The sequence below is a fragment of the Pituophis catenifer genome, unplaced genomic scaffold, assembly GCF_029215685.1.
Source record: "Pituophis catenifer annectens isolate HBS135680 unplaced genomic scaffold, rPitCat1.0.hap2 SCAF_97, whole genome shotgun sequence".
Taxonomy (NCBI): domain Eukaryota; kingdom Metazoa; phylum Chordata; class Lepidosauria; order Squamata; family Colubridae; genus Pituophis; species Pituophis catenifer.
In genome coordinates, this window is record NW_027256977.1 from 85559 (window position 1) to 102945 (window position 17387).

At 45.1% G+C, this 17387-nt stretch overlaps 1 protein-coding gene across 1 annotated transcript in view; it reads left to right on the forward strand.

Moving 5' to 3' along the window:
- Nucleotides 1-17387, forward strand: part of LOC139326720 (unconventional myosin-VIIa-like) — a 104524-nt gene that overhangs the window by 82772 nt on the left and 4365 nt on the right. The window contains 9 exon segments of the mRNA XM_070956573.1: nt 829-986; nt 2878-3031; nt 5030-5185; nt 6000-6105; nt 7126-7239; nt 9997-10084; nt 11848-11954; nt 12855-13040; nt 17261-17377. Of these exon segments, the coding sequence (XP_070812674.1) occupies nt 829-986; nt 2878-3031; nt 5030-5185; nt 6000-6105; nt 7126-7239; nt 9997-10084; nt 11848-11954; nt 12855-13040; nt 17261-17377 (1186 nt within the window).

A 17387-nucleotide genomic window follows, 5' to 3' on the forward strand; every position in this document is an offset into this window, starting at 1 on the left:
ATTTATTTATTTATTTATTTAATTAATTAATTAAATTTCTATACCGCCCTTCTCCCGAAGGACTCAGGGCAGTGAACAGCCACAAGATAAAACACATAAATACAAAAATTTAAAATAAATTAAAAACGAATTAAATAATTTGGCTAAATTTAAAATACCCCATAATTTAAAACAAATTAAAATTTACATTTAAAAAGGGGAGAAGATTTAGGCCAGGCCACCCTGATGAAATAAAAAAGTCTTTAGAGCGCGGCGGAAGGTGCGCAGATCCGGTATCCTCCGTATCTCTGGGGGGAGCTCGTTCCAGATCGTAGGTGCCCCCACAGAGAAGGCTCTCCCCCTGGGGGCCGCCAGTCGACATTGTTTGGCCGACGGCACCCGGAGGAGCCCCTCTCTATGGGAGCGTACTGGCCGGTGGGAGGCTATTTGTGGTAGCAGGCGGTCCCGTAGATAACCAGGTTCTAAGTCCTAACAATATTATTTGATATGGGATTTGTTTTATCAGTGGTTAGATAATAAAACATGGAGATGAAATTATGAAATATGAAATGGATGTAAAGATAAAATATGTAAAGTTCTTTTTCATGGGAAATAAGCTTCTGTCATATATTGATATTTTGAGGATGGGATTGAGCACAAAAGAATGTTAACCGATCGACACAATGTCTGTAATTGTTTGGAATGATGATGGGTTTTATGTCATGTTTTTTATTTTAAAATTTTAAAAAAAATATTAAAAAAAACCAAACATTGGTGCATTGTGCCATTTTCCCAAGCCGTACTGGCTGGTGGGCCATGCCAAGACTGACAGTCTGTTTTCCTCGCCAGGCCTCCTCCCAAACACACCCTGAGCAGAGTGATGATCACCAAAAACCGAGGAAAAGACAAGTTGTGGTCCTACACCAGGGAGCCGATCAAACAGCCCTTGCTGAAGAAGATCCTGAGCAGTGAGGAGCTATCTCAAGAAGCTTGCATGGCCTTTATTGATATCCTTCTGAGTTCGGAGTCAAGAGGTGATTTCCCCCCCCCCACATGTGAAACATCTTACGGGGTCTGATGCTGGTTTCCTTGGAACATCAATGGTGACCTGCTGGATGGGAGCCCAGTTCCATCTATCTTAGTGGCCAAACCTTTTTGGAAAAGTGTATTTTCTAAAACTAGCTAATAACACCACTTTTTTTTTTTGAGCAGTACCATAAAATTATATATCAATGGAAAGATAATTTAATCAAGAATGTCATGCAATAACTTTGATGAAGGATTTGCTTTTAGAATAGCAGTGACAGTATAAAGAAGAAAAGGGAAACACGTAGAAAAAACGAGATCTACAAAAATGATCACCATAGAAAAAACGAGATCTACAAAAATGATCACCATAGAAAAAGCAAGATATACAAAAATTATCACAGTGTCAGTTAATACTTAATTGGGTAACCTTTAGCATGAATGACGGCCTTACAATGTCTTCCCATGGAGCGAACCAAGTCTTTGAGTTTTGCAGTTAATAATGTGAAACCAAGATTGAATGATGGCTTCTATTAACTGGGTTTGATTGCTGGCTCGCTTCTGACTAACCAGTTTCTTTAGTCGGCTCCATAGATTTTCCATTGGGTGAAGATCTGGGCTATTTCCAGGCCATTCCAGCAGTGGAATAGGATTATCTTGAAACTCCAAAAAAAAAAAAGTGGTGTTATTAGCCATCAAACCTCAAAAATACCCTTTTCCCAAAAGGTTTCCCATAATTTTGGCCACTACTGTAGTCCAGGACTTGTTCTCTTAGAGGACCACCAAACTGCCCGAGGAAGCCCACTCATCTCCCAGTAGAGGGCCTTCAGAGTTAGCCTCATTACCATCAAAGCCTGGGATCTCCAGGACTTCCATGAATTGGTCTTAGCCGTGTGGGAAGCCAGCCAGATGGGTAGCCAGCATCAGATCTTGAGGTAAGAGCTCACCTGGACTTCAGCTGGAAAGGAAGGAAAGAAGAAAAACAAGGAGAAGGAAGGAAAGAGGGAGGAAGGAAGAAAACAGATTGAAATTCAGTAAAGTGTTCACCATAAAAACAATCAGCCTTAAAAATAAAGTTCATTTTGGGAAGGAAGGAAATAACAGAATGACAGGCAGGCAGGCAGGCAGGCAGGCAGGCAGGCAGGCAGGAAGGAAGGAAGGAAGGAAGGAAGGAAGGAAGGAAGGAAATAACAGAATGACAGGGAGGGAGGGAGGGAGGAAGGAAGGAAATAACAGAATGACATGATGGGAGGGAGGGAAGGAAGGAAGGAAGGAAATGACAGAATGACAGGGAGGGAGGGAGGGAGGGAAGGAAGGAAGGAAGGAAGGAAGGAAGGAAGGAAGGAAGGAAGGAAATAACAGAATGACAGGATGGGAGGGAAGGAAGGAAGGAAGGAAATAATGACAGGGTGGGAGGGAAGGAAGGAAGGAAGGAAGGAAGGAAGGAAGGAAGGAAGGAAGGAAGGAAGGAAGGAAATAACAGATTGACAGGGAGGGAGGGAAGGAAGGAAAGAAATGACAGGGAGGAAGGGAAGGAAGAGAGGAAGGAAGGAAGGAAGAAAGGAAGGAAGGAAGGAAATGTCAGAATGATGGAGGGAGGGAAGGAAGAGAAGAAGGAAGGAAGGAAGGAAGGAAGGAAGGAAGGAAGGAAATGACAGGGAGGAAGGGAAGGAAGAGAAGAAGGAAGGAAGGAAATGACAGAATGACAGGGAGGGAGGAAGGAAGGAAGGAAAACAAGGAGAAGGAAGGAAAGAGGGATGGGGAGGGAGGAAGGAAGGAATGAAGGAAAGAAGGAAGGAAGGAGGGAAGGAAATGACCAAAAGGGAGGGAGGAAGGAATCCTTATCTTTAATTATATCCTTAACCTGGACACCCATCCTGAAGTACATGGGCGATTACCCCTCCAAAAGGACCCGCTCAGTGAATGAGCTAACAGACCAAATCTTTGAAGGGGCCTTGAAGGCCGAAGTTCTCCGAGACGAGATTTACTCGCAGATCCTGAAGCAGTTGACGGACAACCACGTGAAGTAAGTGGTGTTTCCTTCTCTCTCTGCTGGGCTGCCTTGTTCTGATTGTGCCAACCTTCTCTCTACGAGACGCGGAACCTGCCGTACGCAGACCACGGGGGATGCTACAACGGTCGTAAGTGCAAAAAACGGTCGTACGTCGCTTTTTTTTTCCAGTGCGGTTGTAACTTCGAATGGTCCCGAAACGAATTGTTGAAAATTGACTATCGTGAGATCGCTAGATGTCTAGCTTGCTTTGAAGGAGTTTCTTATCTTTAGTGTGTTTTGTATTCTACTACATCTACATGGAGGGAAGTAAGCGGTGGGGTTCCATTTTAGACCCAGGACCAGGGGTGAAATGCTCCCGGTTCGGACCGGATCACCCGATCCGGTAGCGATGGCGGCAGGCGGTTCGGAGAACCGGTAGCAAAAATCCCTGCGGGCCCCCTCCCCATGCCCAGGTGAGCCGCGCGATCATCAGAGGCTTTTTTTTTTTTTTACTTTTAAAAGCATTTTTTCTACAGCCTCTTCCGACGAAAAAATGCTTTTAAAAGTTAAAAAAAAAAGCCTCTGATGATCGCGCGGCTCAGCTGGGATCGTCAGAGGCTTCTCAAAGCATTTTTTTCTGCAACCTCTTGGCTGAAGAGGTGGTTAAAAAAATGCTTTGAAAAGTCTCTGACGATCCCAGCTGAGTTGCCTGATCGGCAGAGGCTTTTCAAAACATTAGAAAAAATGTTTTGAAAAGTTTTTTTTAAAAAAGTTGGCCACGCCCACCCAGTCACATTACCCCCGCCACCACCAAGCCACGCCCACAGAACCAGTAGTAACAAGTTTTACATTTCACCTCTGCCCAGGACTCTTCAATATCTTCATAAATGACTTATGAATGAGATAATTGTTCTGTCCCCGTCCCACGCACACACACCCACAGACGGCCCGGAGTTAATAAGCCACACGACAAAATCTTTGAAGATAAAGCTGGCAGCAACCCAGTGGCTAGCTGCCAATTCAGACTTTACTCACACAAAACAAAGATTAGACTGCAAGCATTCCGATAAAGCAGGCAAAGTTTCAACAATACAAGGATTAGTCCAAATGCAGTCCGACAAGGCAGGCAGAAGTCCAGGAACGCAGAGATCATGGATTATTTCTAGTTTTTGCTCGTCACAAACTGAACCGGCCACCACACCCACATTTATACCCTGTGGGGTGTGGTCCAGTGACTCAGCTAATCTCTGGCACGCCTTCCCCTCTGCTGCGCACACTTCTCCCTGTGCCGCTGTCGAGGATCCAGCCAGCACTTATCTCCTTTGTCGCTGTCCACCTGTGGCTGCGGGGACGTGCTTGGCTCTGGGCCTATCGTTTGGCCTTCGGTGTCCTCCGGAGGCATTGCCAGAGAGGAGGGTCCTGGAGAGGGAGGCCTTGCCAACTTCTCTTCCTCACTCTCAGAGTCTGCATCTGCATCTGTCGATCGCCCAGGCTCAGGCAACGGAGCCACAACAAGAATAAATGACTTAGATGAGAGAATAGAAGGAGGACTTACAAAATTTTCAGATGAGACTCTAGAAAGAGTGTAGAGAAGAGCAACCAGGATGATGAGGGGACTGGAGGCTAAAAAAATACGATGAACGGTTGCAGGAACTGGGCCTGGCTAGTCTAGTGAAGAGAAGGACCAAGGGGGACATGAGAGCATCTTCCAATATTTGAGGGGCTGCCACAGAGAGGAGGAAGAGGGTCAAGGTATTTCAAAGCACCTGAAGACCAGACAAGGAACAATGGATGGAAACCATTCCAGGTTGAATCTGGAAATAAGGAGAAATTTTTTGACTGTGAGAACAATCAACCAGTGGAACAGAAGTTGCCTTCAGAAGTTGTGGGAGGCTTTCAAGAAGAGACTGGGCTGCCATCGGTCAGAAATGGTGTATGATCTCCAGCTTGGGCAGGGGGTTGGACTAGATGACCTGCAAGGTCCCTTCCAACTCTGTTAATCTATCTGTGTCTGTATTTCTTGCGGAAAAGGTACAGCGAAGAAAAAGGCTGGGAACTGCTCTGGCTGTGCACGGGTCTCTTTGCGCCTAGTAACGTCCTACTACTCCATGCCCAGAGATTCGTCCAGTCACGGAAGCATCACCCGCTCGCCAACGACTGCCTACAGAGGCTACAGAAAGCTCTGAGGTTCGTGCCCCATTGCCGAGAACTCCATATTTAGGGAATTACAAATTGGGGGAAGCTGCTATCCGCCTGAGAATAGGAGAATCAACCCACCGAGTCGAGAAGTAGTGAGGCAGTTGGGCCTTCAGGTCAAAGAGGCTGGTCTAGGCACCGGGTGATGGTGAGTTCTAGTCCCACCTTAGCCATGAAAGCTGGCTGGGTGACTTTGGGCCAGTCCCCGGGAGACGGTGAGTTCTAGTCCTGCCTTAGGCACAAATGCCAGCTGAATGACTTTGGGCCAATCGCTAGGAGATGGTGAATTCTAGTTCCACTTTAGGTACGAAAGCTGGTTGGGTGTCTTTGGATCAATCACCAGGACCTGGTGAATTCTAGTGCCAGTTTAGGCTTGAAAGCTAGCTGGGCGAGTTTGGGCTAGTCACCGGGTGACTGTGAATTCTAGCCCTGCCTTAGGCACAAAGCCAGCTGGGTAACTTTGGACCAATCCCTAGGAGACAGTAAATTCTAGTTCCACTGTAGGTATGAAAGCTGGTTGGGTTTTTTTGGGCCAATCACCAGGAGACTGGGAGTTCTAGTCCCACCTTAGCTGACTCTTTTTAACACAGTACAAGATAACAACATTACAACCTCAACTTTTTACTTTCACACATTAGTATATAACTAGCCGTTTCTACAAGAAGGAATCCATCTAATCGGCAAAACAAAAGTCAACTTTTCATATTTTTTTTCATCACTAACATCAAATCCCAAAGCGATATCCAAATAAAAAAATATATTCTCCTCTTTGAATACATTTAACTTTCAACATTGTCTCTTGTAGGAACGGGTCCCGAAAATATCCTCCCCATCTGGTGGAAGTGGAGGCCATTCAGCATAAAACGACGCAGATTTTCCATAAAGTCTATTTCCCGGATGACACCGATGAGGTAAAGGCAAAAACTCTCGGCCGGATCAATAAGAAAAATCCATCCCTGGTCCCTTTGGTTAAGGAAATACAGGTAGTCCTCGCCTTACGACCACAACAGAGCAAAAAAATATCTGTTATTAAGTGAAACATTGGTTAAGTGAGTCTTGCCTCATTTTACGACCTTCTTGCCACGGTTGTTATGGCTTCCTCATGGGCTTTGCTTGTGAGAAGGTCGCAAAAGGGAATCAGGACATCTCAACCGTCATAAATATGAGTCAGTTACCAAATGTCTGAATTTTGATCATGTGACCATGGGGATGCTGCAACGGTCGTAAGTGTGAAAAAGGGTCATAAGTTCATTTTTCAGTGCTGTTGTAACTTTTAACGGTCACTAAATGAGCTGTTGTAAGTCGAGGACTACCCGTAATGCATAAACGCAGGTAGTCCTCATCTTACGACCTCAATTGGGACCAGAATTTCTGTTTCTGCCAAGCAAGGCGAATATTAAATGTGTCTCACCCAATTTCAGGGGTTGTTAATCAGTTAACTCCTTAAGTGACTCATGTGGTCGTTAAACGAGTCCAGATTCCCCCATTGACTTTGCTTGCCGGAAGCCAGTTGGGAAGGCGGCAAGTGGTGATCGCATGACCTGAGGACGTTGCATTCGTCGTACGTGTGAAGACTGGCCCTCAATAATTTCTTTCAGTGCCGTTGCAACTTGAAACGGTTGCTAAACAAGTGGTTATAAGTCAAGGACTACTTTTAAACACAGCAGCCGTAGCTAAATAAAAGAGCCGCTTGCGGAGACAGACTTACAAAGCTGGTTTCAACGTTTCCTGCTATTGGGGTTAATGCACTGCATTAAACCATCATGGTTTATTTAGTTCGTCCAAATGTCTTCTAACCACCCAGTTGGGCTCACCCAGCTGGCTGATTTGTATTTAATGGAGTAAACCATGTTTAAACCCTAGTTTGGCCCATGAGGTAAACTCAGCTTGTATGAAACCAGGTTATTTCTTCTTCTTTCTTGCCTCACCAGGCATTTGAAGTGGAATCTGGCACGAAGGCCAAGGATTTCTGTCAAAGCATCGCCAAACGGCTCCTCTTAAAATCATCGGAGGGATTCAGCCTTTTTATCAAGATTTCGGACAAGGTGAGCTTACAACTCATTGCCGGCCGAACTTTATTCGGAGTTGTATCCTGTATTAACAGAAGCTTCCCCAGCCCAGTCCATTAATCCTGGAACCCTAAAACGTACGAAGAACGGTTGCAGGAACTGGGTACATCTAGTTTAATGAAAAGAAGGACCAAGGGAGACATGATAGCAGTCTTCCAATATTTGAGGGGCTGCCACAAAGAGGAGGGAGGGCTCCTGGTTTGCACCGGTTCGCAAGAACTGGTAGTAAAAATTTTTAGTAGTTCGGCGAACCGGTAATAACATTGGCTGGCCACGTCCCCGACCCAGTCCTTGACCCGATCCCCGCTCGTTTACCCCACCGACCTCATCAGAGGCTTTTTTTTTTTTAACTTTTAAAAGCATTTTTTCTACAACCTCTTCGGCTGAAAAAATGCTTTTAAAAGTAAAAAAAAAAAAAAAGCCTCTGATGATCGCGCAGCTCAGCTGGGATTGTCAGAGGCTTTTCAAAGCATTTTTTTCTACAACCTCTTCAGCCAAAGAGATTGTAGGGGGAAAAAAATGCCTTTAAAAGCCTCTGACGATCCCAGCTGAGTTGCCTGATCGTCAGAGGCTTCTGAAAGCATTTTTTTCCTGCAACCTCTTAAGGTTGTAGAAAAAATGCTTTTAAAATTAAAAAAAAAAAGCGTCTGATGATCGCGCAGCTCAGCTGGGATCGTCAGAGGCTTTTCAAAGCATTTTTTTCTGCAACCTCTTCAGCCAAAGAGATTGTAGGGAAAAAAAAATGCCTTTAAAAGCCTCTGACGATCCCAGCTGAGTTGCCTGATCGTCAGAGGCTTCTGAAAGCATTTTTTTCCTGCAACCTCTTAAGGTTGTAGAAAAAATGCTTTTAAAAGTAAAAAAAAAGAAAAAAAAGTGGGCCACGCCCACCCAGTCACATTACCCCCCCACCAAGCCATGCCCACAAAATAAGCCACGCACACAGAACCGGTAGTAAAAAAAATTAGAACCCATCCCTGGGGGTCAACCTATTTTCCAAAGCACCTGAAGGCAGCAACGGATGGAAACTCATCAAGGAGAGAAGCAACCTGGAATTCAGGAGAAAATTCTTGACAATTAAGCAGTGGAACAGCTTGCCACCAGAAGTTGTGGATGCTCCATCCAACTGGAGGTTTCTAAGAAGAGATTGGACATGGTATGGGGTCTCCATCTTGAGCAGGGGGTTGGATGAAGAGACCTCCGAAGTCCCTTCCGACTCTGTTATTCTGTGATTTTGTTAATATTCGGATGGGAGACCACTGGGAGATCCCCGCGCTCTTGAAGAGCCAAAAATGAACCTAGAGGTAGATGATAGCATATCTGGTGAAGATATATTAGGTGGCTACATCAAGTGTCCCCAAACTTAAGCGAAACATTTTCAAGGAAAAATGTCTGTGGAGATTCTCAGTCATCCAGGTCACGGTCATCCCAAAAGTGATTTTTTTTCAAGAGGCAACTGGGTTGTTTGCTTGTTTTTCCTTGAAGATGTTTCGCTTCTCATCCAAGAAGCTTCTCCAGTTCTGACTGAATGGTGCAGAATGGAAGGATTTATATTCCTTGCAGTCATCTGGTCCTTTAAGAGTCGTGGACTCGGACTTCCGGGTTGGCTCCGCGGCGCCATGGACGGTCTTTTTAGACCGCCGCCCCCGCGATCCCGTTGAGCCGTTCTGACAGCGCTAATCAGCTGTCAAACGGCTTGAAAATCTCCCCTTCGGGAAAAGAAGGGGAGGAGAGCTGGTGGGTGAGGGTAGAGCTCCCCAAAAACCCCTGGATTAATTCCAGGGATTCGGAGGGCGAGAGCTCCCCGTTCAGCCCACTGAAGCTCCGGATCCGGGGGGACTCTGTTTTTTACAGAGCTAGGCATCGTGTCCAATTTCTGCTGTCAAACAGAAGATTAAATGATTTCAAAAAAGCAGGCGGAACGTCTTCAAGGAAAATCCAAAAAAGTCCAGTTGCCTCTTGAAAAAGCAGCTGTGGGTCGGGTTAAGATTGTTTTACACCTTTAGTAGACATACTCCAGCTAGACAGAGCACCTACCACCGGTGTTGCCACTTCTTCCTCGGCTTCGAACAGGATCCTAGATATGAAAAATAAAGCCATGAGGAGAGTCAGCAGGGATGAAATTTAGCAGGTTCTGACAGGTTCTGGAGAACCGGTAGTGGAAATTTTGAGCAGTTCGGAGAACCGGTAGCGGAAATTTTGAGTAGTTCGGAGAATCGGTAGTGGACATTTTGAGTAGTTCGGAGAACCGGCAAATACCACCTCTGGATGGTCCCAGAGTGGGGAGGGAATGGGGATTTTGCAGTATCCTTCCCCTGCCACGCCCACCAAGCCACGCCCACCAAGCCACGCCCACAGAACCGGTAGTAAAAAAAATTGGATTTCACCACTGAGAATCACTTTCTATTTCACTAAGTTTGATGGACATCTCTCTAGCTACCATAATCACAATCTGTTCAGCCAGGACAGGGTTGGCGCCTTCTCCTGGCGGACGTAACTTTGGCACGGAGCCGCAACTGAGCGTTGTCTTGATATGGGCGTGCAAAATGCCCGTTTGTGTGGGTATCCTTGGTAAATGAGAGGGCATCTTTGTAGTTCATTTCCTTCCCTTTTAATGCAGCATTTCTCAATCTTGGCTGCTTTAAGATGGGTGGACTTCAACTCCCAGAATTCCCCAGCCAGCATGCACATGTTAAAAGGGTCCAAAGTTGAGAGACACTGCTTGTCTTCTTCCAGGTCATCAGTGTCCCGGAAGGAGATTTCTTCTTTGACTTCGTCAGGCATCTGACCGACTGGATCAAGAAAGTGAGACCAGCAAAAGATGGTAATTCTTCGAGGGTGTTGTGACCATCCTTGCTCTTCTTGACTTCAATACATAAATCTTTACTTCCTTCTAGTTCCCTCTAGTGGCCAGCTTTCAAAATTGCATCTTGTCATGTTTTTTTTTAAAGTGAATTCAAAACAAAAGCTTTTCCCACCAGAAGGATTCTTATAAATAATTCCAGAATCTTATCTCCAAACCATCTGAACTCATTGGCCGTTTGTAAACTTCCGAAATCATCCTTTTGTTGTTTATTCAAAACAAAACAATTCCTAATTAAGTCCTTAAATTTGTAAAAGATTGAAAGAAACTCACTGAGGGTTTTCAGACTTGTTGATCTCAAAGTTCCTAATACGAGTAGTCCTCGACTTACAACAGTTCATCTAGTGACCGTTTGAAGTTACAATGGCACTGAAAAAAAGTGAGTTTTGACCGTTTTTCACACTTATGACCGTTGCAGCATCCCCGTGGTCACTTAACAACTCCTCACTCATTTAACAACTGCATTGATTCATTTAACAAATGTGGCAAGGAAAATCGTAAAATGGAGCAAAATTGGCCTATCTTGAATAATTTGCTTGCTTAACAACTGCAGTATTCACTTAACGACCACATAGGTTACTTTGTGCCTGAAGCTGCCGTTGAAGGACCACCACAAAAAAAGGTCATAAAATCAGATCATGGGTGACCCAATTTATGAACATCAGGATTTATGAACCTGATGGCCAGGCTCCCTTACGGTCAGAACTCGAGGACTACTTGTTTAAACTCGTTTAAAATGTGTGGACTTCAACTCCCAGAATTCCCCAGCCAACCTATGCACATTAGCAGATAGCTTTCTGCAGCGGCTGGGGAATTCTGGGAGTTGAAGTCCACAAATCTTTTTTTTTTCATGTTTTATTTGTTTTATTTATATAACACTCAATTTTCATCAAACAGTGTGTATTCTGGGTACAATTATATTTTGATGGTTGTTCTGGTCACAATGGTAATATTTATACATCTTCATTATATTTAGTCATCACCGTCATATTAATAATATAATAACATTATGATATAATAGCCTTAATACTTAACATTTAACATCGTCTTCTTTAACGGCTCTCCTCTGTACCTTTTCCTCCCTTTATTTCTCTTCCTTTCTAACTTCTATTATCTAGCCATTGATAAAATGTGTCCCATATCAAAAAATATTCAGTTTCTTCTTTATCCTTAATAGCAAGTGTTAATCTATCCATTTCTGCACAATCTAATTTTTTTTTTTATTACATTCTCCTCAGACGGGGTCTCATCACTTTTCCATTGTTGCGCAAATACAACCGTTAATATATGCAAAAATCAAATATGCAGTCTTTTAATCATATTTTCCTGGTAGAATGCCCAGCAAAAATATCTCTGGTTTCAGATCAATATGTAGTTTTATCATTTTTTCCAGCCATGTGTGTATTTTTGTCCAGTATTTTCTCGCTCTTGGGCATGTCCACCACATGTGATAATATGAACCGGATTGAACCAGATGGCCTTCTGCAGCGACCCCTGCAGTCCGGAGTCTGAATTGCATCCACAATCTCTAACTGTAGATCAGTGCTTCTAAACCTTGGCGTGTTAAGATGCATGGATTTCAACTCCCAGGCTGGGGAATTCTGGGAGTTGAAGTCCATGCATTTTAAACGTGCCAAGGTTGATAAACTCTGCCTTAAATTAACCATGGGTCGTCACGCAATGTACAAACAACTTTGGATGTTGTTCCTGATTTTGCTTCGCAGGGCTTGTGCCTTCTCTCACCTACCAAGTGTTTTTCATGAAAAAACTTTGGACTAACACCACGCCTGGGAAGGATTCCATGGCGGACTCCATTTTCCATTATTATCAGGTACGTCCCGAATCTGCAAGGGTTCATCATGCATTCTTTCTGATCCTGGAGCAGGAGATGGTGGAGAAGAACGATTCCCAACTGGAGGCCCATCCCTCGCTTGTCCTTTTTTGAGCATCTTGGACGATAGGAGCTAAGGATGGCGAGGAGAACGTTGCCTTCTTCTCAAATATTAGGGGGGAAAAAATATCATTTTGCATTTTGGCCTTGAAGGTTTAAAGCAACATTAATTATTTTACTCTCTGAGCTTTTGTTGTTTTCTTGAAGACATTTCATTACCCAACTGGTTAAGAAGGAGGAGGAGGAGGAGGAAGGGAGAAAGAGGGGAAGAGGAGGGGGAGGAAGAGGAAGAGGAGAGGGGGAGGGAGGAGGAGGAGGACTGTGGGGTCGTTGGTGCTCTCTGAGAAATGTCTTGCTAACATTTCATTACCCAACTAGGAAATATAATCAGTACTAGGTAGGAAGGAGGAGGAGGAGGAAACAAGAAATCAACCAAGCTCAGAGAGCACCAAGGACCCAAAAGTTCTCCTCCTCCTCCTCCTCCTCCTCCTCCTCCTCCTCCTCCTCCTCCTCCTCCTCTCCCTTCTAGTACTGATGATGTTACCTAGTTTGGTCATAAAATACCTACAAGAAAACAGCCAAGTTCAGAGAGCTCCAAGAACAACAGCTCAAGCGAGGAACCTCCCAAATCACTCCCACTTACACTGACACTAGCGTATAAACCAAAAGTAACCCCCCCCTTCCCTCTAGCATTGATAACATTCGCTAGTTGGCTCACGAAACGTCTCCAAGAAAAGACTCAAGTTCAGAGACCGCCAAGGACCCCATGTTTCCTTCATCCGCTTTCGAGATGCTTCGGAATGTTTTTCTCACCATTATCTGACTTCCTTCGTGGCACAGGAGTTACCGAAATATCTTCGGGGCTACCATAAATGCAGCCGGGAAGAGGTCCTACAGCTTGGAGCCCTGATCTATAGGGTGAAATTTGAAGATGACAAATCCTGTTTTCCAAATATCCCGAAACTTCTCAAGGACTTGGTACCCGAACCTCTTATTCGACAGCTGTCACCGGACGACTGGAAGAGAGTAAGTTTGCTCCAGGAATTGTCTACTTCCATCTCTCTGTCTCTGTCTATCTGTCTACTGTGTTTCCCCAAACATAAGATTGGGTCTTATATTAATTTTTGCTCCAAAAGATGCATTAAGGCTTATTTTCTGGTTAGGTCTTATTTTTGGGGAAATACGGTACTAAATGCGTCCATCTGGATGACAATCTTAACTGGGGCTTATTTTGGGAGTAGGGCTTATATTACGAGCATCATGCTAGGACTTATTTTCCAGTTGGGTCTTATTTTGGGGAAAATACGGTACTAAATGCGTCCATCTGGATGACAATCTTAACTGGGGCTTATTTTGGGAGTAGGGCTTATATTACGAGCATCATGCTAGGATTTATTTTCTGGTTGGGTCTTATTTTGGGGAAAATATGGTACTAAATGCGTCCATCTGGCTGACAATCTTAACTGGGGCTTATTTTGGGAGTAGGGCTTATACTACGAGCATCATGCTAGGATTTATTTTCTGGTTGGGTCTTATTTTGGGGAAAATACGGTACTAAATGCGTCCATCTGGATGACAATCTTAACTGGGGCTTATTTTGGGAGTAGGACTTATATTACGAGCATCATGCTAGGACTTATTTTCCAGTTGGGTCTTATTTTGGGGAAAATACGGTACTAAATGTGTCCATCTGGCTGACAATCTTAACTGGGGCTTATTTTGGGAGTAGGGCTTATATTACGAGCATCATGCTAGGATTTATTTTCTGGTTGGGTCTTATTTTGGGGAAAATACGGTACTAAATGTGTCCATCTGGCTGACAATCTTAACTGGGGCTTATTTTGGGAGTAGGGCTTATATTACGAGCATCATGCTAGGATTTATTTTCTGGTTGGGTCTTATTTTGGGGGAAATACGGTACTAAATGCATCCATCTGGATGACAATCTTAACTGGGGCTTATTTTGGGAGTAGGGCTTATATTACGAGCATCATGCTAGGACTTATTTTCCGGTTGGGTCTTATTTTGGGGGAAATACTGTACTAAATGCATCCATCTGGCTGACAATCTTAACTGGGGCTTATTTTGGGGGGTTGGGCTTATATTACGAGCATCCTGAAAAATCATGCTAGGGCTTATTATCTGTTTGGGTCTTATTTTTGGGAAAACAGGGTACAGCTAGACCTCGACTTGCGATAGTTCATTTAGTGACCGTTTGAAGCTGCAACGGCACTGAAAAAAGTGAATTAGGACTGTTTTTCTTGCTTAGCGACCATTTCAGCATCCCCACAGTCATCGGATCAAAATTAAGACCCTTGACAGCTGACTCATATTTATGACGGTTGCAGTGTCTTTTGGGGGGTCACGTGATCCCCTTTTGCGACCCTTCCGACAAGCCAAATCAATGGGGAAACCAGATTCACTAAGCAACCGGGTTACTAAATCAAGAACTGCCGTGATTCACTTAACAACGGTGGCAAGAAAAGCCGTAAAATGGGGCAAAGCTCACTTAACAAGCGACTCACTTAGCAACAGAAATGTCGGGCTCCATTGTGGTCGTAAGTCGAGGACTACCTGATATCTGTCTGTCTCTGTAGTAAAGCCACACTTTTAAAACCACACATCCAGTTTTGGTCACCACGTTATAAAAAACGATGTCGAGACTCTAGAAAAAATGCACCGAAGAGCAACAAAGATGATTAGGAGATTTAAGGCTAAAACATATGAAGAAAGGTGTCAGCTCACAAAGCATCCCTGGCCTACTCTCGGGTTGCCATAGGCAAGGAGGATGGGAAACTGACGAAGCAGCATGGCAGCCAAAAACAGAAGCACATTCCAGACATATCTCTCTCAAGGCTGTCTCCCAGGGTTACCCACAGCAGCTGGAGGGGAGTGATCTGTACAGCCCCAAAATTGCTCCGTTGGTGAATGTGATTGATGACACACCCTGGGGGGAGGAGGGGGGGAAACAGAATTGTGATTGGGGCGTAAATTACGAGGGGTCAGAGTTGGCTTCATTTGGACGTGCAGACGTGAAGCTCCTAATAAATAACTGGATTTCTTTTGAAGCTTGTCTCGGGGCTCATGATTTAATCAGAGCATTCGTTGGAACCCTGACAAAAAGTTGCAGGAATGTCTAGTTTAATGCAAAGAAGAGCGAGCGGCGACAAGATAGCAGTTTTCCAATAATTGAGGGGCTTCAACAAAAATGAGGGGGGGGTCAAACTATTTTCTAAAGCACTTGAAGGCAGGACAAGAAACAAGGGTTGGAAACTAACCAAGGAGAGAAGCAACCTAGTGTTAAGGAGAAATGTCCTAATGGTGAGAATTAACCAGTGGAACAGCTTGCCACCAGAAGTTGTGGGTGCACCATCCCTGGAGGCTTTCAAAAAGAGACTGGACAGCCGTTTGTCTGAAATGGTATCGGGTCTCCTGCTCGAGCAGGGGGTTGGACTAGAAGACCTCAAAGGTCCCTTCCAACTCTGTGATTTTATGTTCTTTCCCCCAATGTGTATAGATGATCCTTGTCTCCACAAGAAAGAAGATGTAGAAGCAAGAAAGAAATGTAGTGATTTTTGACTCAGTGGCTCCCTGGGTCAAAGAAGGACAATATAGTGGGCCTTGACCGTGACACCAAAGCCACAGATGTGACTTTTTCCCATTGCACAAACTTTCTGTTGCAATCTTTCTAGTTTTGGCAAAGATTCTGTCCGTTTTCCTAATGTCTCAGCGTACATCATCAAAACAGCCTATGCATGCGTCAAAACCAGATATAGGAGGCCAGTTCATATGTTTGGTATCCTTAAAATATGAGCAAGTCCCATGTGAGAGATTCTGTCATGCCCACATTGGAGCCTGAATCTGGGGAGGAAGATGAGCCTGAGCTGGAGCTGACAGAGATCAAGGGGGCAGCTGTTGGCTTCGGAAGAATGTGGGGAGGAGCAGACCGAGTCAGCCCGAGGCCGCTCAGGATTGGGACGACTTGTAGGCAGGGAGGAACAGGGGCAGGATGACTGAAAGAGGGGGCAAGAGAGGGCAAGCAGTGGACAAGAGGAGCGACGGAGCTCAGGCGATGAGCAAAGGATTGCCCCCTCCTGATCCCCGAGCATGGAGAGTGGAGAGAAGGCTGGAACAGTGCAGGCTGACCCGACAACTCAGGAGGAGAGCGCCCCCCCCCTTCAAAAAGCACACCTGGGGACTGAGATTTAAGGAGACGCTGTGGGAGGGGTATTTGTCAGGAACAAACGCTGAATTGGTAGAGTTTGGTGGGCCAGTACAAACGTGGAATTTGCAGGATCGCTTGCTTTTTCCTTACTTGGTGGACTCAGTGCCGTGTTCCTGACTTTGTGGAGTTAGCACCGTGTTCCTTACTTGGTGGACTCCTTGTTTGTTCCTTGTTTCGTGGACTCGTTTCCCTGTTCCTTTGTTTTGCAGGACTGGGCGCAGCCAGAGGCTGCTGTTCTGTCCCTTCCCATGAGTGACCTTGCAGAGGCTCAAATAGCCCGGCAGTAACAAACGCAGACTAGAGAGGCTGAAGCTGGCCCTTTAATGAACAGTTCTCTTCCAAAGCGTATATCAGTCCAATAGTTACCGGGCAATGTTCCAAAGGTCTTGGCAGACAGCCAGCAGGCTAATGCCAGAATGCAGACTCTTGTCAAAAACTCCAAACCAACAGTTGTAAATCCACTGCATCCAAAACGCCAACAAATTGTTCACCACGCCTTTCCAGCCCAGCCACACCCTTTTATACTTTGTAGGGTGTGGCCTTACGTCTCCTGACCACACCTCTTAGGACGTGGCAATAGCTGTTCTCTACAACATCTCCTACGTCTCTCTCTTGCATCCAATAGGGGCTCTCCCCCTTATCGTTACCGGCCTCTGTTTCCTCCTCAATTTGGCTGGGGTCCATAGCACGTCAGCAACTGTCAGTTCTTGCTGACTCACCAGTGAAGATGGCCCCTCTGGCACATAGCTCATGACAGCTTCCTCCTCCTCCATATCATCCTCCGACTCAGCATGCGAAGATAAATCAGCCTCCAGGGCCGGGATCACAACAGCTGCCGTGTGTGTATATATATATATATACACGCGCTTTGTTCTGGGACTTTCCAAGAATGTGGGAGCGTTTGGGGGCAAATTTGATGCATTAAAGGGGAGTTTGAGACTCTCAGCTGGTTGTGTGAACTTTGTGCCTTGTCCCGGGTCATCCCACAGATTGCGATGCTCAACTCTGCTCTCTCTTGCAGTCCATCGTGGCCTATTTCAACAAACACGCAGGCAAAACGAGGGAAGAGGCGAAGCTGGCTTTCCTCAAGATTATATTCCGGTGGCCTACGTTTGGATCGGCTTTCTTCGAAGTGAAGGTGAGGATGC